Consider the following 22,990-nt stretch of genomic DNA (forward strand, 5'->3'; position numbering starts at 1 on the left):
CATAAAGGTGAACTCACCAGAAGGAATGGATCTCCAATGATACTATTCATAATGTATTCCATATACAGGAATAGTCTCCAAATGATCCCAGCCAAGATCCAATTCAGGTGATTCCATTCCCATAGCAGTAAAGACACATATAAATGTGAGGAGGCAAAGCTAACAGTGCATTTCCGCTTTATTAACAAAGATATACATTTATAACCATGCCTTGTGGTCACATTCAGAGGGTGCTCCAACCAGTGTCACCAAGTATCATCTAGTCTGGCCTATCACAGAGCTTGGGCTGCCTCCGCCACGGTACTGCAGGCTCCAGGCTACCCTCAGGGTCCGTCATACTGACCCTATCACATGCACCCCTTGGTGGAGACTCCAGTTTCACTAACACACGGCACAGCCATGCTCCACCATTGTCTCTTCAGCAAACTGGTCCAGAGCAATGCTGTGCCCAGGATACTGGAGCCAGTGCATGTAGGCAGGAAGGGTGGAGGAGACCATTTCTGTTCTGGCGGCATCTATCTTCATGGGGATTCCTCTAGCTCAGCCTTTCTCAACTAAGGTGCCCAGGCACCCTGGGGTGCATTGAGGTTTCTTCAGGGGTGCCTTGGAAAAACGTCAAAAAATTGCCCAAAACGTGTATTCAAGCCAGCGGGTGGAACAAGCCTGCCTTTAGTTACAACAAAGCCACAGGTTTTCATTGCGCACCATTACGACCATCTATCTGCTGGCGTCATGACAACCAATGGTATCATCAGTTGATACGGAGGATGTCAGTTGCCTGCACAGCATCCTAGTTTGACCCTCCCCCACCCCTCTCCATCAGTGCTGGGGGTCACATTAGCTCAGTGATGGAAAAAAACTGAGGGAGAAGAGAAACATTGGAATACTAGTCAGTACTTGTATACAAGCCAGAGGGTGGAACAAGCCTGCCTTTAGTTACAACAAAGCCACAGGTTTTCATCGTGCTCCATTACGACCATCTAGCCGCCGGCGTCCTGACAACCAATGACATCATCCGTTGATCAGGAGGATGACAGTTGCCCGCACAGCATCCTAGTTTGACCCTCCCCTGCTCCTCTACATCAGTGTTGGGGTCACATTAGCTCAGTGATGGAGAAAAACTGAGGGAGAAGAGAAACACTGGAATACTAGTCAGTACTTGTATACAAGCCAGTGGGTGAAACAAGTCTGCCTTTTAGTTACACAAGTCATAGATTTTCAATGTGCATCATTACGAACTTCTAGCCACCGGCGTCCTGACAACCAATGACATCATCCGTTGATAAGGAGGATGTCAGTTGCCTGCACAGCATCCTAGTTTAACCCTCCCCTGCCCCTCTCAATCAGTGCTGGGGTCACATTAGCTCAGTGATGGAGGAAAAACTGGGAAACATTGGGATACTAGTCAGTACCAGCGTGCAAAAGTGTATTTAAATCACCTCTAATGTTGGGTGTCCTCCATGTGAGGATGTTGCTGCGTTATATAAAACTATTAGAATAGCTTTTCACATTTTAGAATGGGGCGCCTCAAGACTGTCCAAAATTTTAAAGGGTGCCTAGACCGGAAAATGTTGAGAAACACTGCTCTAGCTCAATATGTCTACGAGATGGGAAGTGAAGACAAATATCCCCTGTGCCGGCCTTTTTCAGCCAGGGTGCCCTGGGGTGCCTTCAGGCATTTTTAGGGGTTTCTTGGCAAAATACCAAAAAACTGTCCATAAAAATCTAATACAAACCAGCGGTTGGATCAAGCCTGCCATTTAGTACACAAAGCCATAGGTTTTCATTGCGCACTTTTACAACCTGCCATCTGCCGGCATCCTAACAACCAATGACATCATTAGTTGATGAGGAGGACGTCGGGCGCCTTGTTTGCCCATTCCCGGCCCCTCTCCATCAGCACTGGGGTCACATCAGCTGAGTGAGGGAGAGAAACACTGGAATACTAGTCAGTACCAGTTTCACCTCTGATGGGTGTCCTACGCGCAGGGCTGCTGTTAGAACCCACGGGGCCCCATACAGACAACCTAACAGGGTCCCCTCAAATAAACACAGTTCACTATGCTTCAGTTATGAATGAACACAGTGAGCGATCCGTACCAATCACTCATTATGTTCATTCAGGAAAGGAAGAGGCTGGTAAATGTGACATACTTACCGGACCCTTCCCGCACTCTCCATCCTGAAAAATCCTATTGTGTGCTTGCAGATGCCGGTGGGAAGGAGGAGGAGGGAAGCTGGCTGTACTGCGGGGGTGGGGGCACACAGGGGCCCTGGGCAGTAGAGGGAAAGGTATGGTGCACAGGGAGGGCAATTGGTAAGGTCAGGGGGGCAATTACCCCCTGATCCCCTGTCTGGCACTCTCTGCAGCGGCCAAAAGCCAGCAGGAGAGAGAAGAATAAACCAGCTTTCAGCTGCTGCAGAGAGCCATACAGGGGATCGGTTCCAGCAATTGCCCCCCCCAGCCGTGCCGTTCACCCAGCTGCCTGGGGCCCCCTGCTGGCCTGGGCCCTGTACAAGAGGACCGGTGGTACCCCCTTATCCACAGCCCTGCCTATGACTGTGGATTTTGCCGCATTATGTAAAACTATTCGAATTACAAATGTAAAATGGGGTGCCTTGAGATTGTGCAGAATGGTAAAGGGTACCTTGACTGAAAAAAGGAAAAACACGGCCCTATGAGACACAAGGGAAAAATAGATATTTTACTACAAAAAGTTACAAAACAGCCATTGGGGCCCAAAATTACCAGCGGGGGGTCTAACATTTGCTCCATGTGTCAGGCCCTGTTCACACCGGAGCGATTAGAATCATGATTTGTAGCTTCAGCCCAGGATCCATACTAATGCGGTGCTGCACATCACATGTGATTCATACAAGAACCGCGCCGCATTTCTGTGCAAATCACATGCGACGTCTGTGCGGTACAATTTGAGCCATACGCTTTGGCTCAAATCGCATCATATCCGCACCAAAAAGGTACAGCACCCTTTTTTTTTTTCCTGCACCTGATTGGCATCACATGTGTGTTCACACCCATGGAATGCGAATTCTGGTAACCGCACTGCATTTGGAGATCTGTTTCAGGTTGTCGTTAATTGAACATTGACCCCCATTGCAGATCGTATGGACGCCGTGCGATTGCAATGTGGTGCGGGAAACCCACAGGATTTGCTGAGTTTCCCGCACCGCATTAGTGTGAACCAGCTGGACACCAGGATTTCCATTATATTCAATGCTGCCCATTCACACCTGAGCGTAGTGTCACTTGAAGCATGTTGCTCAGAAAAGTACATGAGCTTCTTTTAGGGCCCTTTCACACCAGAAACTGCACATTTACTGCACACAAAAAATGAAAGCTTGCTGGACTTTTTTCACCGCACTGCACTAGTGTGAACTATGCCCATAGGATAAGCTGGATTTGGACTCTCTATGCCAGGGGTAGGCAACCTGTGGCTCTCTAGCTGTTGAGGAACTACATTTCCCATGAGGCATTGCAAAGATTACAAAACTGTCAGTTACAGCTATGACTTGCTGAGGCATGATGGAACTTGTAGTCCTGCAGCTCTCAGGTTGCCTACCCCTGGACTCTATGCGGTTGGAGTGCAGTCAGAAATGCGCCTGGTATGAATGGGCCCTTATGGCAGAGTTGTGCGTTTTGGCTCCAATAGACTGCGCCTGAAAAATTATCAGATTGTTTTTTTTTTTTCTTACTTAGCAGGGATGTTCAATTTATATCGCTCGTAGCCCAACGGGGACCAGCAGGGTTCACCTGTCAGGTGGAGCATTCGGGTGGCTGTGCTGCTTCAACACAGCCCACTATAGTGCCAGCCTCCACCCCCCTGCCCGCTATGTCTCCCAGGATCCAACTGCCCATCTGCGGGCCCGGGACCTGTTCAATGGGTGCTGTCCCAGAAGGTTTCGGAGGAAAGTAGGAGGGGCCGAAAGATCGCGATCTTACCTGCAAGTGGGAGCGGGTACCTGTCAAACCTAGGTACCCGCTCCCCCCAAAAAAGTGCCAAATGTGACTGTTGGTGGGGGTGGTAGATGCAGACAAGCAGACATTTTTGGGTGAATTTCCACTTTAATTTACATCAAAGAATCTAAATGGTTGCCATTACAGGAAACTTTTTTACAAACATTTCCCCTTACCAGAGGCAATCATTTTGTTGCCATTTGTGCCAATGGAGATCTTCACAGCCAGTGGTTGCCAGAGGAGAATCAGCAGCAAGTTGGAGGTCTGTGTCTCCATTATTCCAGTGTGGGGGGGCTCTCCTTGTGGCTGATGTACTATAATGTCTGCGAGTACCTGAGCGGAGTGTAAACTAGGTGGACGCCGATGGCGGAGCCATGATAACAGTCATTCATCTTATAGATGAGCTGCCTACTGAGCTGTGAAATCATCAGGAGTCTCCATGACCTCCAGAGCTCTGAGCCACCGGACTGCTAGAGAACATGCAGGATCTTCACATTTCTCTGCTATATCCCAAAATCCACAATATACTGACAGCTCAATTAGCATCAAGGTGGCCAGGATTTGTGAGATGGTGGTGTGGACATTAGAGTGTAAGCTCCTCTGGTACAGAGACTGATGGGACTGGGGGGAGGGGACATTAGAGTGTAAGCTCCTCTGGTACAGAGACTGATGGGACTGGGGGGAGGGGACATTAGAGTGTAAGCTCCTCTGGTACAGAGACTGATGGGACTGGGGGGAGGGGACATTAGAGTGTAAGCTCCTCTGGTACAGAGACTGATGTGACTGTGGGGGAGGAGACATTAGAGTGTAAGCTCCTCTGGTACAGAGACTGATGTGACTGTGGGGGAGGGGACATTAGAGTGTAAGCTCCTCTGGTACAGAGACTGATGGGACTGTGGGGGAGGGGACATTAGAGTGTAAGCTCCTCTGGTACAGAGACTGATGGGACTGGCTCAGTGTTCTCTGTACAGCACTGTGGTATATGTCAGAGCTATATAAATGTATAATAATAGTGTGTGACCGTGGGGGAGGGGACATTAGAGTGTAAGCTCCTCTGGTACAGAGACTGATGGGACTGGGGGGAGGGGACATTAGAGTGTAAGCTCCTCTGGTACAGAGACTGATGTGATTGTGGGGGAGGGGACATTACAGTGTAAGCTCCTCTGGTACAGAGACTGATGTGACTGTGGGGGAGGGGACATTAGAGTGTAAGCTCCTCTGGTACAGAGACTGATGTCACTGTGGGGGAGGGGACATTAGAGTGTAAGCTCCTCTGGTACAGAGACTGATGTGACTGGCTCAGTGTTCTCTGTACAGCACTGTGGTATGTGTCAGAGCTTTAGAAATATACACTGCTCAAAAAAATTAAAGGAAGACTTTGAAAACACAGCAGATCTCAATGGGGAGGAATCTCCTGCTGGATCTCTATACTGACATGGACGGGGTCATGTGTGAGGAACGTAAGGACGCCCCATCGTTTGATAGAAATGAAAATGATCGACCTACAGAGGACTGAATTCAAAGACACCCCGAGAATCAAAGTGAAGAAATGATGCAGCAGGCGAGTCCATTTTGCTGAAATGTCATTGCAGCAACGCAGAATGGCCCTCAGTAGTTTGTATGGCCCCCACGTGCTTGTATAAATGCCTGACAACGTCGGGGGAGGATCCTAATGAGACCACGGATGGTGTCCTGGGGGATTTCCTCCCAGATCTGGAACAGGGCATCACTGAGCTCCTGGACAGTCTGAGGTGCAACCTGGCGGCGTTGGATGGACCGAAATATGAAATACCAGATTGGATTTAGGTCAGGCGAGCGTGGGGGCCATTCAATGGTATAAATTCCTTTATCCCCCAGGAACTGCCTGCATACTCTCCCCACATGAGGCCGGGCATTGTTGTGCACCAGGAGGAACCCAGGACCCCCTGCACCAGGAGGAACCCAGGACCCCCTGCACCAGGAGGAACCCAGGACCCACTGCACTAGCGTAGGGTCTGACAATGGGTCCAAGGATTTCATCCCGATACCTAATGGCAGTCAGGGTGCCATTGTCTAGCCTGTAGAGGTCTGTGTGTCCCTCCCTGGATATGCCTCCCCAGACCATCACTGACCCACCAACAAAACGGTCATGCTGAACGATGTTACAGGCAGCATAACATTCTCCACGGCTTCTCCAGAGCCTTTCACGTCTGTCACATGTGCTCAGGGTGAACCTGCTCTCATCTGTGAAAAGCACAGGGGGCCAGTGGTGGACCTGCCAATTCTGGGGTTCAATGGCAAATGCCAATCCAGCTCTATGGTGCCGGGCAGTGAGCACAGAGCCCACTAGAGGACGTCGGGCCCTCAGGCCACCCTCATGAAGTCTGTTTCTGATTGTTTGGTCAGAGACATTCACCCCAGTGGCCTGCTGGAGGTCATTCTGTAGGGCTCTGGCAGGGCTCATCCTGTTCCTCCTTGCACAAAGGAGCAGATACAGGTCCTGCTGATGGGTTAAGGACCTTCTATGGCCCTGTCCAGCTCTCCTAGAGTAACTGCCTGTCTCCTGGAATCTCCTCCATGCTCTTGAGACTGTGCTGGGAGACACAGCAAACCTTCTGGCAATGGGATGTATTGATGTGCCATCCTGGAGGAGTTGGACTGCCTGTGCAACCTCTGTAGGGTCCAGGTATGGCCTCATGCTACCAGTAGTGACACTGACCCTAGCCAAATGCAAAACTAGTGAAAAACAGTCAGAAATGATGAGTAGGGAAAAAAATGTCAGTGGCCTCCACCTGTAAAGCCATTCCTGTTTTGGGGGTACTCTTATTGTTGCCCATCTAGTGCACCTATTGTTAATGTCATTAACCCCAAAGCAGCTGAAACTGATTACCACCCCCCTCTGCTACTTACCTGACCAGATCAATATCCCAGGAGTTTCATTGACTTGATGCTAGACTCTGATTATGAAGTCTTCCTTTCATTTTTTTGAGCCGTGTATAATAATAATAGTGTGTAACTGTGGGGGGACATTAGAGTGTAAGCTCCTGTGGTGCAGAGACTGATGACTCATTGTTCTCTGTACAGCACTATGGTATATGTCAGAGCTATATAACTATATAAAACCAGTATATATCACAATCACAAGGCTTGTCCCTCTGGAATTGCCATGTATTGCTGGGTTTTTAGTATATAAACCATATCTCAGGTCTGTGTAGTAAACTGGCACTGCAAGGGGTGAATGATGAAGTAGAGGGCACACCTACAGTCTGTCATTCGGGATCTGATGGATGAGGCCAGTACGGTGCAATAAGGACTGTCTGTGTTGGTGATATGATGGGGATTAATGATGAGGGTTTCATTATAGAACACGTGTCATCTGCTCCCCTCTCATATCACTCTGGTAGGTCATGTCAGGACCAGGGACAGGTAGGTGATGGATGGACACATATTGGATGAGCTGATCTTGTCTCCTCCTGGCCAGGACCCCGAGCTGCAGAGTTCACAATTGGTGTATTCAGCTCTGCTTTCCAGTAATCCTGGCCTGCTCATACCACTAACACCCTCCCTGCTTTTTCCTCTTCTAGGATAATCGGGTGATTGGCAGATTGGGGGGTAATAAAGGGGCATCACCTCCACTGTATTCACAACGACTCACCATCTTTTCTGTCTTCCAATTGCAGGGGTGGCAATCAGCACGTATGCCAAATACTGCTACAGGAAACTCCAAAAGGCGGCCTTGTTGGGAGCAAAAAAGGTGCGTAACCCCCACACCCCTCTGTCTGTACTCACTTCATCGGTCACTGTCCTCTCCATCCTTCTGCCTTTCCCCCCTCTTCCTCTAAACCTTCCTCTATACCTCTCCCTCTATACCCCCCCCCCCATCCCATACCTCTCCCCCCTTTTCCTCTATATAACCTCCCCCATCTCCCTCTATACCTCTCCCCCCTTTTCCTCTATACCTTCCTCCCCCATCTCCCTCTATACCCCATACCTCTCTCCCCTTTTCCTCTATACCTTCCTCCTCCTCCCTCTATACCTCTCCCCCCTTTTCCTCTATATAACCTCCCCCATCTCCCTCTATACCTCATACCTCTCCCCCCTTTTCCTCTATATAACCTCCCACATCTCCCTCTATACTCCATACCTCTCCCCCCTTTTCCTCTATACCTCTCCCTCTATACCCCCCCCCCCATCCCATGCCTCCCCCCCCCTTTTCCTCTATATAACCTCCCCCATCTCCCTCTATAACCCATACCTCCCCCCCCTTTTCCTCTATACCTTCCTCCTCCTCCCTCTATACCTCTCCCCCCTTTTCCTCTATATAACCTCCCCCATCTCCCTCTTACCCATACCTCCCCCCCCTTTTCCTCTATACCTTCCTCCTCCTCCCTCTATACCTCTCCCTCCTTTTCCTCTACATAACCTCCCCCATCTCCCTCTATACCCCATACCTCTCCCCCCTTTTCCTCTATACCTCTCCCTCTATACCCCCCCCCCATCCCATGCCTCTCCCCCCTTTTCCTCTATATAACCTCCCCCATCTCCCTCTATATACCATACCTCTCCTCCCTCTTCCTCTATACCTTCCTCCCCCTCCCTCTATACCTCTCCCTCTATACCCCCCCCCCATACCTCTCCCCCTTTTCCTCTATACCTTCCTCCCCCTCCCTCTATACCTCTCCCTCTTTACCACCCCCCATACCTCTACCCCCTCTTCATCTATACCTTCTTCCCCTTCCCTCTGTACCACTCCCCATACTTGTCCCCCCTCTTCCTCTATACCTTCCTCCCCCTCCCTCTATACCTCTCCCTCTATACCACCCCCCCATACCTCTCCCCCCTCTTCCTCTTTACCTTCCTCCCCCTCCCTCTATACCTCTCCCTCTTTACCACCCCGTACCTCTCCCCCCTCTTCCTCTATACCTTCCTCCCCCTCCCTCTATACCTCTTTCTCTATACCCCCCCCCATACTTCTCCCCCCTCTCTCTCTATACCTTCCACCCTCTGCCACTCCTCTTCTATACCTCTCCCCTGCTTTCCCTCTATACCCCCCCCCCCCCACACTGCTCTCCTCTCTCAATCCCCCCCCAACCCTCTAAACCTCTCCCCCCTCTTCCTCTATACCTTTTTCTTCAACTGTCTGTCTATATCACCCCCCATACCTTTCCCCCTATACCTTTTCTCCCCTCTCCTCCCATACCTCTCTCTCTATACCTTTCTCCCACCTCTTCCTTTATATCACCCCCCCATACCTCTCCCTCTATACCTTCTGCCCCCTCCCAATAGCTCTCCCTCTTTACCTTTCCCCCACCTCTCCCTCTATATGCCCTCCCCCCCATGTCTCTTCATCCCTCTATAGCCCTTCTCTACTCAGTCCCCTAAATCTTCCCCCATACCTTTCCCACCTCTTCCTCTATACCTCTCTCTTGAATGCATGTTAGCATTGCGAAAGTGGTGATCGAGGAGTTCATATTGGTTGGATAGGGAGCAGGGGGGGGATATTTCCTTTGGGTAGGTCTGAGTAGGTGACAGGACCCCAAACTTCACTGCCATAGTGAAGGATTGGGTTTGATGATTAGTGGTGGTTTTGGGTGGTCCAGCTGTCTCATGATGGCCTAGTAGGCTTGCCATGGCTTTGTCTTTTAATGCCCTGTACACTCGGGCCGAATATTGGCTGGTTCAATAGAAACCGTCCGACATTTGGCCCGTGTGTACACCAGTCAGCTTCTGGAGAATGGGCATGCTGGAAAACCAGGATCCAATCAGTGCTGGCAGCCAATGGCTGGGAGTGCAAGCCAGAGTGCTCTGGGAGGGAGTCCCCCTGTCAAAACACAATAGCTCAGCTAGTAGATCAATGTACTTATATCAGATAGTTAGTACAGCGAGCTCCTCCCGAGCTCTTCAGTTTTTTTTTTTCATTCAACCGTTCGTTCAATACCAGAGAAATACAAAGTAGCATGTCTCCGTTGTAAAACAGCACACAGCACATAATGTGAAACACACACAGCACACAGTTAACCCTTTGATCGCCCGAAATGTTAAGACCTTCCTGCCCTGTGCCATTTTTTTTAGCATTGATCACTGTATTAGTGTCAGCATGCCCGCCGCAGTCTCGCTGATCGCCGACATTACTAGTATAACAAAAATACAATACATGTATTGTTCTGACATTTGGGAGATATCTGTACCGTTCTGACATTTGGGAGATATCTGTACTGTCCTGACATTTGGGGATATCTGTCCTGTTCTGACATTTGGGGATATCTGTACTGTTCTGACATTTGGGGGATATCTGTACTGTTCTGACATTTGGGGGATATCTGTACTGTTCTGACATTTGGGGATATCTGTACTGTCCTGACATTTGGAGGGATATCTGTACTGTTCTGACATTTGGGGGGATATCTGTACTGTCCTGACATTTGGGGGATATCTGTACTGTCCTGACATTTGGGGATATCTGTACTGTTCTGACATTTGGGGGATATCTGTACTGTCCTGACATTTGGGGATATCTGTACTGTTCTGACATTTGGGGGATATCTGTACTGTCCTGACATTTGGAGGGATATCTGTACTGTTCTGACATTTGGGGGGATATCTGTACTGTTCTGACATTTGGGGGGATATCTGTACTGTCCTGACATTTGGGGGATATCTGTACCGTTCTGACATTTGGGGGATATCTGTACCGTCCTGACATTTGGGGGATATCTGTCCTGTCCTGACATTTGGGGGATATCTGTACTATCCTGACATTTGGGGGATATCTGTACTGTTCTGACATTTGGGGGATATCTGTACTATCCTGACATTTGGGGGATATCTGTACCGTCCTGACATTTGGGGGATATCTGTACTGTTCTGACATTCTTGGACCTCAAGAAATTAGATTTGCCATCAGTACTTCAGGATTGATCAATTTTCAGATCTATACCATAGTTTGTGAACTCTATAACTTTCCTACAAATTATAAAATACATCCTAATTTGGGTTATTTTCACCAAAGACATGTAGCAGAATACATCTCGGCCTAAATTTATGAAGAACAATTATTTATTTTCAAACTTTTATAACAGAAACAAAGAAAAACGTGTTTTTTTTTCAAAATGTTCTTTTTTTTGTTAATTTAGCAAAAATAAAAACCCCGGCGGTGATTAAATACCACCAAAAGAAAGCTCTAGTTGTGTGAAGAAAATGATAAAATTTTAGTCTGGATACAATGTTGTATTACTGCGCAATTGTCATTCAAAGTGTGAGAGCGATGAAACCTGAAAAATGGCCTGGGCAGGAAGGGGGAAGATTGCCCGGTATGGAAGGGGTTAAACTAATCCTTTGTTGAAGCCCCTTTTGATGTGATTCTATACAATTTCGTTGAACAACAAACTGAAATCTTTTAGGTGGAGGGAAGTAAAAATAAAAAACTAAAATAATATGGTTGCATAAGTGTGCACACCCTTATACTAATCCTTTGTTGAAGCCCCTTTTGATGTGATTCCAGCATTCAGTCTTTTTGGGGAGGAGTCTATCAGCATGGCACATCCTGACTTGGCAATATTTGCCCGCTCTTCCTTGCAAAAACACTCCAAATCTGTCAGATTGCATGTCATCTCCTGTGCACAGCCCTCTTCAGACCACCCCACAGATTTTCCATCGGATTCAGGTCTGGGCCATTCCAAAACTTTAATCCTCTTCTGGTGAAGCCGTTTGTTGGTTGATTTGGATGGATGCTTTGGGTCGTTGTCGTGCTGAAAGATAAAGTTCCTCTTCATGTTCAGCTTTCTAGCAGAAGCCTAAAGGTTTTGTGCCAAGATTGACTTGTACCTGGAACTGTTCATAATCCCCTCTACCTTGACTAAGGCCTCAGTTCCAGCTGAAGAAAAACAGCCCCAAAGCATTATGCTGCCACCACCATGTTTCACAGTGGGTATGGTGTTCTTTTGGTGATGTGCAGTGTTGTTTTTGCACTGAACATAATTTTGTAATTATGGCCAAAAAGTTCAGGCTTGGTTTCATCAGACCAGAACACATTTTCCCACATGCTTTTGGGAGACTTCAGATGTGTTTTTCTTCATAAGAAAAAGCTTCCATCTTACCACTCTACCCCATAGCCCAGACATATGAAGAATACAGGAGATTGTTGTCACATGGACCACACAGCCAGGACTTGCCAGATATTCTTGCAGATCCTTTAATGTTGCTGTAGGCCTCTCGGCCGCCTCCCAGACCAGTTATCTTCTTGCCTTTTCATCCATTTTGGAGGAATGTCCAGTTCTTGGTAATGTCACTGTTGCGCCATATTTTCGCCACTTGATGACTGTCTTCACTGTGTTCCATGGTATATCTAATGTTTTGGAACTTCTTTTGTCCTCTTCTACTGACTGATCCCTTTTAACAATGAGATCCCAGAGATGCTTTGGAAGCTCTCTGCGGACCATGGCTTTTGCTGTAGGATGCGACTAAGAAAATGTCAGGAAAGACCTACTAGAACAGCTGAACTTTATCTGAGGTTAATCGGAGGCACTTTAAATGATGGCAGGTGTGTACTGACTCCTATTTAACACGATTTTGAATGTGATTGCTTAATTCTGAACACAGCTACATCCCCAGTTATAAGAGGGTGTACACACTTATGCAACTACATTATTTTAGTTTTTTATGTTTACTCCCCCCCTAAATGATTTCAGTTTGTTGTTCAACTGAGTTGTACAGTTTATAGGTCACATAAAAGGTGGAAAAAGTTCAGAAATTATTTATCTTTGTCTCATTTTTTTACATCACAGAAACCTGACATTTTAACAGGGGTCACATCAGCATTAGGTTGCCTTCAAATGACTGTATCTGTAAAACTATGTATGCAAAGTTCAGGAGTACCGCTATGCACAGAGTGCAGGGCTTAGGGGTGTGCTACGTACAGAATGCAGGGCTTAGGGGTGTGCTACGTACAGAGTGCAGGGCTTAGGGGTGTGCTACGTACAGAATGCAGGGCTTAGGGGTGTACTACGTACAGAGTGCAGGGCTTAGGGGTGTGCTACGTACAGAGTGCAGGGCTTAGGGGTGTGCTACGTACAGAATGCAGGGCTTAGGGGTGTACTACGTACAGAGTGCAGGGCTTAGGGGTGTGCTGCGTACAGAGTGCAGGGCTTAGGGGTGTGCTATGCACAGATTGCAGGGCTTAGGGGTGTGCTACGTACAGAGTGCAGGGCTTAGGGGTGTGCTATGCAGGGTTCAGCTCTCTTTCAAGGACTGTCCACTAATCTTTTCCACCTCTCCTTCTTAGCTTTGACCTCTGCACCATTCTGCCACTTCCTGGCTAAAAAAAGTCCTGGGTGTGAGGGCCACATGAAATGACCTGGCGGGCCAGATTCAGCCCCCGGGCCTTGTTATTAGCACATATGCCCTAAGCAGTCTCTTATTATGTGGCTACACTTCTCAGCAGTCTCTTGTAATGTGACCACACTCCTCAGTCAGCAGTTTGTTGTGGTGTGCTAACAATCCTCAACCAAATCTTGTTACGTGGCTACACTCCTCAGCACATTCTTGTTACGTGGCTACACTCCTCAGCACATTCTTGTTACGTGGCTACACTCCTCAGCACATTCTTGTTACGTGGCTACACTCCTCAGCACATTCTTGTTACGTGGCTACACTCCTCAGCACATTCTTGCTACGTGGCTACACTCCTCAGCACATTCTTGTTACGTGGCTACACTCCTCAGCACATTCTTGTTACGTGGCTACACTCCTCAGCACATTCTTGTTACGTGGCTACACTCCTCAGCACATTCTTGTTATGTGGCTACACTCCTCAGCACATTCTTGTTACGTGGCTACACTCCTCAGCACATTCTTGTTACGTGGCCACACTCCTCAGCACATTCTTGTTATGTGTCTATACTCCTCAGCACATTCTTGTTACGTGGCTACACTCCTCAGCACATTCTTGTTATGTGGCTACACTCCTCAGCACATTCTTGTTACGTGGCTACACTCCTCAGCACATTCTTGTTACGTGGCCACACTCCTCAGCACATTCTTGTTATGTGTCTATACTCCTCAGCACATTCTTGTTACGTGGCTACACTCCTCAGCACATTCTTGTTACGTGGCCACACTCCTCAGCACATTCTTGTTATGTGTCTATACTCCTCAGCACATTCTTGTTACGTGGCCACACTCCTCAGCACATTCTAGTTATGTGGCCACACTCCTCAGCACATTCTAGTTATGTGGCCACACTCCTCAGCTGACTCTTGTTATATGGCTTCAGTCCTTAGTAGTCTTGTGTTGTGACTTTTGATTGACAACAAAGCCAAAAAACACACCATGGGGTTCAGTGCGGGGCCCGCATTCAGTGCGTCAGTCACGGCTGACCTTTCCAGAGCGCTGTGTACACTGCGTCTGTTAGATTGTCATTTGGCCGTCAGCAATGTCCCCAGAGAATTTTTTTAATTAACAGGCAATTAATTAAACTTTCTTTATGTATCACTGAGCAGAGTATTTCCCGGAGAAGATGGCCTGGCGGTGACCCAGGAGGAGAGGGCAATGGGGCACCGTCTGTCTATGCTGCACCGGGAAGCGTCTATATCGCTGTACTCTGTATTCAGGACAGATCTGCTCTGACCGGGGACCACACCATGTCACAGAGAAAATGTCATGTCTACACTGCACCTGTGCTCCATATGGCCTCCCATAGCACCCCTCTGTTCGGTGGTCCTCTCCATGCTCCATATTGTCCCCATAGTGTCCCTGCATGCTCAGTACTGCTGCTTAGTATGCTTCCTATGCTATATATTGCTCATAAAGTGTCCTAATGCTCAGTGATGCTTCTCTTGGTATCCATATGCCCAGAGGTGCCCCCCGTTCACAGTAATAATCCTCAAACTGCCCCCTTAGATCAGTAGTTCCCCATGTGCTTAACTGTACCCATCTTAGTGCCCACCATGAAACCCCATTATACTGCCCTTGTGCCTGTTAGTGTTCTTTATTTTGCCCTCCATGCCCAATTGTGCCCTTTCATGCCCATTAGCGCACGCCATGCACATTAGAACTCCTTATTGTATCCCCCCATGCTCAGTAGTGCCCCCCCACAATACCCTCTTGCTCAGTATTGCCTTTCATGGTGCTCCCATGTCCAGAATTTGCCCATAGTGCCCCTCTATCTTGTTTTGCCTCTCATAATCTCCCCATGACCGGTTTTGCACAGCAATACACCTAATACTGTCCCCTGTGCTCAGTACTGCTCCCCATGCTCAGTAGTGCCCCCAACAATACCCTCTTGCTCAGTATTTTCCTTCATGGTGCTCCCATGTCGAGAATTTGCCCATAGTGCCCCTCTATCTTGTATTGTCTCTCTTAGTCTCCCCATGACCAGTTTTGCACAGCAATACACCTCATACTGTCCCCTGTGCTCAGTACTGCTCCCCATGCTTAGTTGTACCCTGTGCCTATCATAAAACCCCATGCCCATCATACTGCTCTTGTGCCCATTAGTGTCCCTCATACTGACCCCATACTTCGTTGTGCCCCTTCATACCCAATATTGTGCCCCACATGCTTAGTAGTGCTCCTCATGGTTCCCCCCATGCACAATACAACTCCTTATTGAGCCCTCATGTTCAACAGTGCTCCCCAGGGTACCCCTGTGCTTAGTATTGCCCCTCATGCTGCTCCCATGTCCTGAATTGTCCACAATATTGTACAGTTATACTCCTTATACTGTCCCTTATGTTCAGTAGTGCCCCTATGCTTAGTTGTACCCATCATAGTGACCCCATGCCAACTAGTGCAAATTATGGAGCCCCATGCCCATAAGACTGCCTTTGTGCTCCTTAAGGTCCCTCATACTACCCCCATGCTCATTTGTCCCCCTTTATATATAAAACTGCGTCCTTATGCCTCCTTCACTAGTGCTCTCATGGTTTTCCTAAGCATATTAGAACTCCTTATTGGGCCCTCCATTGTGGTCCCATTTCCAGGTTTGCCCATGGTGCCCTATATTCAGTATTGCCTCTCGTAGGCCCCCATGCCCAGTATTGCACAGTAATACCCCTCATACTGCCCCCTATGCTCAGTAGTTCCCTTCAATGCATAGTTGTTACCCATCATAGTGCCCCCACTAATGCCTGTTATAGAGTTCCATGTCCAATAGTGCCCACCATAATGTTCCCATTAGTGTCCCACATGCTTCCCTCCATGCTCTGTTTCCCTCTTGCCTAATGGTGCCTCCACATAATGCACAGTAGAACTCCTTATTGTGCTGCCATGCCCACACAGATTGCCCCCATGCTCAGTATTGCCCCTCAAGGTGCCCACATGCTCAGTATTACCACTTATGGTGCCCACATGCTCAGTATTGCCACTCATGGTGCCCCAGGTTGATGATTTCCCTTGGTTCTATCATACTAAGTATTGCTTTTCATGGTCCCCCCTTGCACAGCATTGCCCCTCATGATACCCTTATGCCCAGTATTGACCCTATTGGTGCCCCCATACTCGGTAGTGCCCCTCAAGTTTCTAATCATCAGTTCAGTAGTGCCCCTCACTGATTGTCCAATGCTCAGTAGTGTCACTAACCTCTATTCTCCTAGATCCTATGCAAAGCGGTACAGTTGTGTTCAAAATAATAGCAGTCAGACATCACTAACCGGATCAATCACTGTTTTTGGTAGAAATGATATTTCTACATGGCAAATAATTTCCTAGCAGGTGTAGTAGAGTAATAGAAATCCAACAGACCCAACAGTCATGACATGCATGCTGCTGATTCTGTGTCATTGAATCACTCATTGAAAGGGGCATGTTCAAAATAATAGCCGTGTGGAGTTCTATTAGTGAGGTCATTCATTCTTTGAAAAACAGGTGGCAATTATTGCCCTTATTTAAGGAAGGAAGGCAGCAAATGTTGGACATGCTGGTTACAGTGCATTTCTCTCTGAAATTCTGAGGAAAATGGGTCGTTCCAGACATTGTTCAGAAGAACAGCGTACCTTGATTAAAAAGTTGATTGGAGAACGGAAAACATATAAAGAAGTGCAGAAAATGATCGGCTGCTCAACTAAAATGATCACAAATGCTTTAAAATGGCAACCAAAACCTGAAAGACGTGGAAGAAAGCGAAAAACTACCATTGGAATGGATAGAAGAATAACCAAAATGGCGCGGACTCAGCCAACAATCAGCTCCAGGAAGATGAAAGAAGGTGTGACGTTCCCTGTGAGGACTGTTACAATTAGAAGACGCCGATGTGAAGCCAAGCTATCTGCAAGAAGTCCCCGCAAAGTCCCACTGTTGAAAAAAAGACGTGTGCTGAAGAGGTTACAATTTGCCAAAGAGCACATTGACTGGCCTAAAGAGAAATGGGGCAACATTTTGTGGACTGATGAAAGTAAGATTGTTCTTTTTGGGTCTAGTGGGCGGAGACAGTTTGTCAGACGACCCCCAAACACTGAATTCAAGCCACAGTACACTGTGAAGACAGTGAAGCATGGTGGTGCAAGCATCATGATATGGGGATGTTTCTCATACTACGGTGTTGGGCCTATTTATCACATACCAGGGATCATGGATCAGTTTGAATCCATCAGAATACTTGAAGAGGTCATGCTGCCTTATGCTGAAGAGGAAATGCCCTTGAAATGGGTGTTCCAACAAGACAACGACCCCAAACACACCAGTAAACGTACAACATCTTGGTTCCAGACCAACAAGATGGACGTTATGGAGTGGCCAGCCCAATCCCCAGATCTTAATCCAATAGAAAACTTGTGGGGTGACATCAAAAATGCCGTTTCTGAGGCAAAACCAAGAAATAGAGAAGAACTGTGGAATGTGGTCCAATCATCCTGGGCTGGAATACCTGATCACAGGGGCCAGAAGTTGGGTGACTCCATGCAACACAGATGTACAGCAGTTCTCAGAAACAGTGCGACTACAACCAAATATTCATGAAGTCATTCAAAGGAAAGCAAAATCTTCAAACATTTCTCAGTTTATATAGTGAATGTTTGAGTTTGTAAAGAAGAATACAAACACTGCGATTTTTTTGAACCGTCTAATATTCACATTTCTTCAATTTTTTTAGAGGAACAACACAAATTTGATGTATTTTTCTTCATGTTTTGATTTGGAATAGAATGTGTCGTGTTCCCAATGCATTTGTGTGGATGGAAATAAAAGCTATATTCACTTTTTTCAACACACTGCTATTATTTTGAACACAACTGTACATATTCCAGCTACCAAACGCAACTGACCACAGCTCAACTCCTCCTTGTACAAACCTGGCTTGGCATAAGGTGGAGTCACTGTGCCAATTTCTGATTGGCTGGACATGTTCTCCATCTGACACGGTTTCTACCAGTTCATCTCCAGCTGCCTGATTGGCAGATAAGCTGTGCTGACAGATTGGAGGGCCAAATACACGAGAAGATTGCCAGATCTTGAGAAATCCACCCATCACATCTTAGAGGTCAGTAGGCCTTTTGAATTGGACCGGATCAGATCACACAAATAAAGATAACCAACTATTGCCTCGGCCTGCATCCCCTGTGTGGATTGTATTTTGGAGCTGCCATATTGGACAGTCCTAACATGTTTGCTGCTCTTTCACCACCTCAGCCGTACATACCACTCATATTATACTGCTTTATATTCAAGGCTTACCACCCAAGGAAAAACCTCATAAACGTCTAATTGGGGGGGGGGATTCTCCTTTCCATGTAATGATCTCTATACATCACTGCGGTATGACGGGTGGAAGGATCACATCTCCGGAGACAGATCATTTCATATGTGTGTAGCAGAAGGAGCGGCTTTTCAATATAGAAAATGTATATTAAAGATTGTAGAGAGGAGCGGGCTCAGATGTCATCCCTCAACATTACACCGCGCGCCTTGTTCCCCGTCATAGGAGAATCATCACACTAACTGGGTTATTCAATAAAAGTCATTGGATGAATTGCCGTGTGTAGTAGTGCTGGAAATGGCTCTATGCCAACCATGCGGCCACCTGAGTCCATTCAAAATGACATTTTCACCAGTAGTGCCTTTTCCAATGTCGACGTTAAAGCAGAACTTCCCTTCAGTCTTGCACAGTTGTACCGGCTCCTCCTGCACTGAGGCTCGGTGCACTTCTGTGTGGGTGGTGCCGCTGCGGATCTGCAGGAAAATCCGTGCAGCTGCACCACCCGCACAGGGAAACGCGGACGCGAACGAGTGCCATTACTTCTAATGGCACGCCGCTCACACTGGAAAACACAACCATACTGGAAACCGAGGTTCCCGTGCGGGCTGCGTTTTCAGTAGAAGTGCAGGGACTTCTTCCCTGCGTGTCACGGGGCAAATGAATGGGCTCTCGTGCCTGTGCAAAACCGCCCGCAGGGCCGCATATATGTGAACCGGGGGTGAATCAGCTTACTCTGATTTCACTGCACACTGTGAGCTCCTCAGAATGTATTAGAGAATACAGGAAATCAAATAGAGCCCGCCTCTTTTCTTGACTGGAGGATGCCCAGCATCTTCTAGCCCTTTCCTCCCCGGCCTGACTGTCCGTGGCCCTGCCCCTTTCATTCATTGATTTCAGTTCTTTGAATCATAGGGGCTACCAAACAAGCTGATTAAGCCTTTGCTACCATTGTAGGCAGTGGCGTCCCTAGGCGGGTGCAGGGGGGTGTGCGCCGCACGGGGTGACACCGGACCCTCTCCACGAGCTCCACGTACAGGAAAGTTTTAAAGAAAGCCGACGATCCCCGCAGGATGGATCGGATCTGCGGATTGAGCTTAATGGCTCGGCGTCCGATCCATCATGCTCCCCAATCCGCAGATCTGATCCACCTTGTAGGGATCGTTGGCATGCAACCTATACGGGGTTAACTGATCTAGGTAAGGCTGTGCAAGATTCGGGACTTGTCTGTAACCAGAAAATGCAGCCGATAGCAGGAACCTCCTCCATCTGACATCACTTCTTGAGCATGTGCAGACCGGACCGGTGTAGAAAGATCAGTTAACCCCCTATAGGTTGCAAGCCAATGATCCCCGCAGGATGGATCGGATCTGCAGATTGGGGAGCATAATGGATCGGACTCTGATCCATTATGCTCAATCCACAGATCCGATCCATCCTGCGGGGATCGTCGGAGTCAGTGGCGTCCCTAGGCTGGTGCGGGGGGTGCGCGCCGCACTGGGTGACACCTATCGCACGGGGTGACACCAGACCCTCTCCACGAGCTCCAGGAACAGGAAGGTTTTAAAGCAAGCTGAGGATCCCCGCAAGATGGATCGGATCTGCGGATTGAGCATAATGGATCAGAGTCTGATCCATCATGCTCCCCAATCCGCAAATCCGATCCATCTTGCGGGGATCGTTGGCTTGCAACCTATACGGGGTTAACTGATCTCTCCACAGAAAGGAAAGTTTTAAAGCAAGCTGATGATCCCCGCAAGATGGATCGGATCTGTGGATTGAGCATAATGGATCGGAGTCCGATCCATCATGCTCCCCAATCCGCAGATCTGATCCATCCTGCGGGGATCATCGGCTTGCAACCTATACGGGGTTAACTGATCTAGGTAAGGCTCTGCAAGATCCGGGACTTGTCTGTGACCAGGTAATGCGGCCATGATAGCAGGAACCTCCTCCATCTGACATCACTTCTCGAGCATGTGCAGACCGGACCGGTGCTGAAAGATCAGTTAACCGACCCGTATAGGTTGCAAGCCAACAATCCCCGCAAGATGGATGGGATCTGCGGATTGGGGAGCATAATGGATCGGACTCTGATCCATTATGCTCAATCTCGCAGATCCGATCCATTCTGTGGGGATCGTCGGAGGGGGTGTCACCAAGTGTTATCGCACCGGGTGACACCAACCCTAGGGACACCCTTGATTGTAGGTCCAGTTCACTCCTGGGCTGTTCACTTTATTGCCAGTCTAGCCCTGATGAAGGGGCACTTGGATCCCCGAAACGCATCGGATGCTTCTCAACTTATACCCCTGACCTTTAATGGAATAAAGTTGTATCTACACCTCTTATCAGTGGTGTGGTGCTTCAATTTTACCTTTTCTTACAATACTTTCAATCATAGGGGCTTAGCATCACACCTGGGTGCTACCCATGCAAATACAGCCTGCCCAGGAATGCCCCCCTCCTCCAGACAGACACCCACCCATCGAGGTGTTTTGATATTTGCCTAACTCCTCACAAGAGCCAGCCCACTAATTACCTCAGGGCCAAAGGCTCTTGAAAGAAGTACTGATTCCGGGTGCTTTGTGTTTTCAGGAAGCTATGTACAGCACCCTGTCAGCCCCTCTCACCAGCCATAGTCTGCCTGCATTGCATAGAGAAACTCAGAGATCCTAAAGTATAAAATGGAAATATAAAGTTTTTTTTTATTTTATTATCATGGGAGGAACCAGGGAAGGCAAAATATTTAACCACCTCACACCTGACCTATTGTAAAATGACAGCCGGGCAGGAGCTTCGTTATTCTGAGTGGATGTCATATGATGTCCTCTCAGTCGCACACCTCATGCTCACCCTAGGGGCTGCGCAGTGGAGCGATCTGTCAGATTGTTGTACCGGGTCGGTCCCGGTACCATGGGATCACCGTGACCAGATGTACACAATGGCTCTCATTCATAACCACTCTATTAGTCATGGTGGGCTACTGTGATCTCTGTGATTGGGCACAGTGATCTCATGGTACAGACAAGGCCATTCGCAGCGGACCTGTACCATGTGTACACAATGGCACGTGAATAGATGCCATTCAAAAAATGATTGCTTATAACAGTGATCATCACTGAAATAAGCAACCATACTGTAAAGAAAAAAAAAACTCTGATTACCTCCCCAAAGCAGTAAAGTGTTACTATGGGGACACTACTGCTTTTGGTCACAGTATATGTAAAAAAAAGTTAAAACATTTGAAAAATAATTATACTTTCTTTTATTTATTTGTTTTTTTATTTATTTTTACATACTCTCACCAGTCAGTGTTCCTGATCAGTGCCACACCAGTCATTTGATGACACTGACCATGTATAAAAAAAAACAAAATTGAGAAAAAAAATTTGTTAAAAATTGGGACAAAAAAATTACAACTTAAAAAAACTGACTGTGCCTCTGACTAAACACCTTGAAGTGTCTGATTTCCAAAAAGGGGTAATTGGGGGGGGGGGGGGGGGTATTTGGGTATTTGTACTGTCCTGCCATTTTAGGGTCTAAAGAAATGAGATAGGTACATCAGGATTGATCAATTTTCAGATTTATACCATAGTTTGTAGACTTTATAACTTTCCTACAGACACTGATTTGGGCTATTTTTCCCCAAAAAAATATATTGTGGCCTAAATTTAGGAAAAAAGAACAGAAACTAAGAAAAACATGTTTTTTTTTCAAAATTTTACGTATGTTTTTGTTTATTTAGCAAATGATAAAAAAAAACCCTGTGGCGATTAAATACCACCAAAAAAAGGTCCATCTCAAAGAATGATAAAAATGTCATTTGGGTACAATGTTGCATGACTGAGTAATTGTCATTCAAAGTGTGACCGCGCTGAAAGTTTAAAACGCAGCTAATCGTGGCAAAACGTCGCTAAATGCAAAAACGCTGAAAAACTCCGGTTTCTATGTAGAAGTGAGCCTGATTTTGCACTTTCCAGCTTTAGTAAATAAACCCCACAGTGTCTCTATAAAAAGAACCTGTCAACTGCCCAATGCTACATGGGGGGCTTGTTAACCAGAAGGCATGGAAACCGGGAGATAAATGAAGAAATGTAAAAAAAAAAAAAATGGTTTATATAGTGAACTCGGTGTGGCGCTATTCACCCTGAGGTCATCACAGAGGACAAGGGGGCGCTCTTTACGTCTGGAGGAAAAGAGATTTAACCACTTTAGCGCCAGAGGATTTACCCCCCTTCCTGACCAGGCCTCTTTTTGCTACTCGGCGCTGCACTAATTCAACTGATAATTGCGCGGTCATGCAATGCTGCACCCAAACAAAATTTACGTCCTTTTTTCACACAAATAGA

At 47.4% G+C, this 22,990-nt stretch overlaps 1 protein-coding gene across 2 annotated transcripts in view; it reads left to right on the forward strand.

Annotated features, from left to right (window-relative positions):
- Positions 1-22,990, forward strand: part of ARHGAP39 (Rho GTPase activating protein 39) — a 368,562-nt gene that overhangs the window by 280,716 nt on the left and 64,856 nt on the right. For both annotated transcript variants that reach the window (XM_089692101.1, XM_089692102.1), the window contains one exon: positions 7,636-7,709. In XM_089692101.1, coding sequence (XP_089548227.1) covers positions 7,636-7,709 — 74 coding nt within the window. The remainder of the gene's footprint in view (positions 1-7,635; positions 7,710-22,990) is intronic.

Source organism: Staurois parvus, unplaced genomic scaffold (assembly GCF_062004578.1).
Source record: "Staurois parvus isolate SC_StPar_1 unplaced genomic scaffold, SC_StPar_1.0 ptg000575l, whole genome shotgun sequence".
Classification (NCBI taxonomy): Eukaryota; Metazoa; Chordata; class Amphibia; order Anura; family Ranidae; genus Staurois; species Staurois parvus.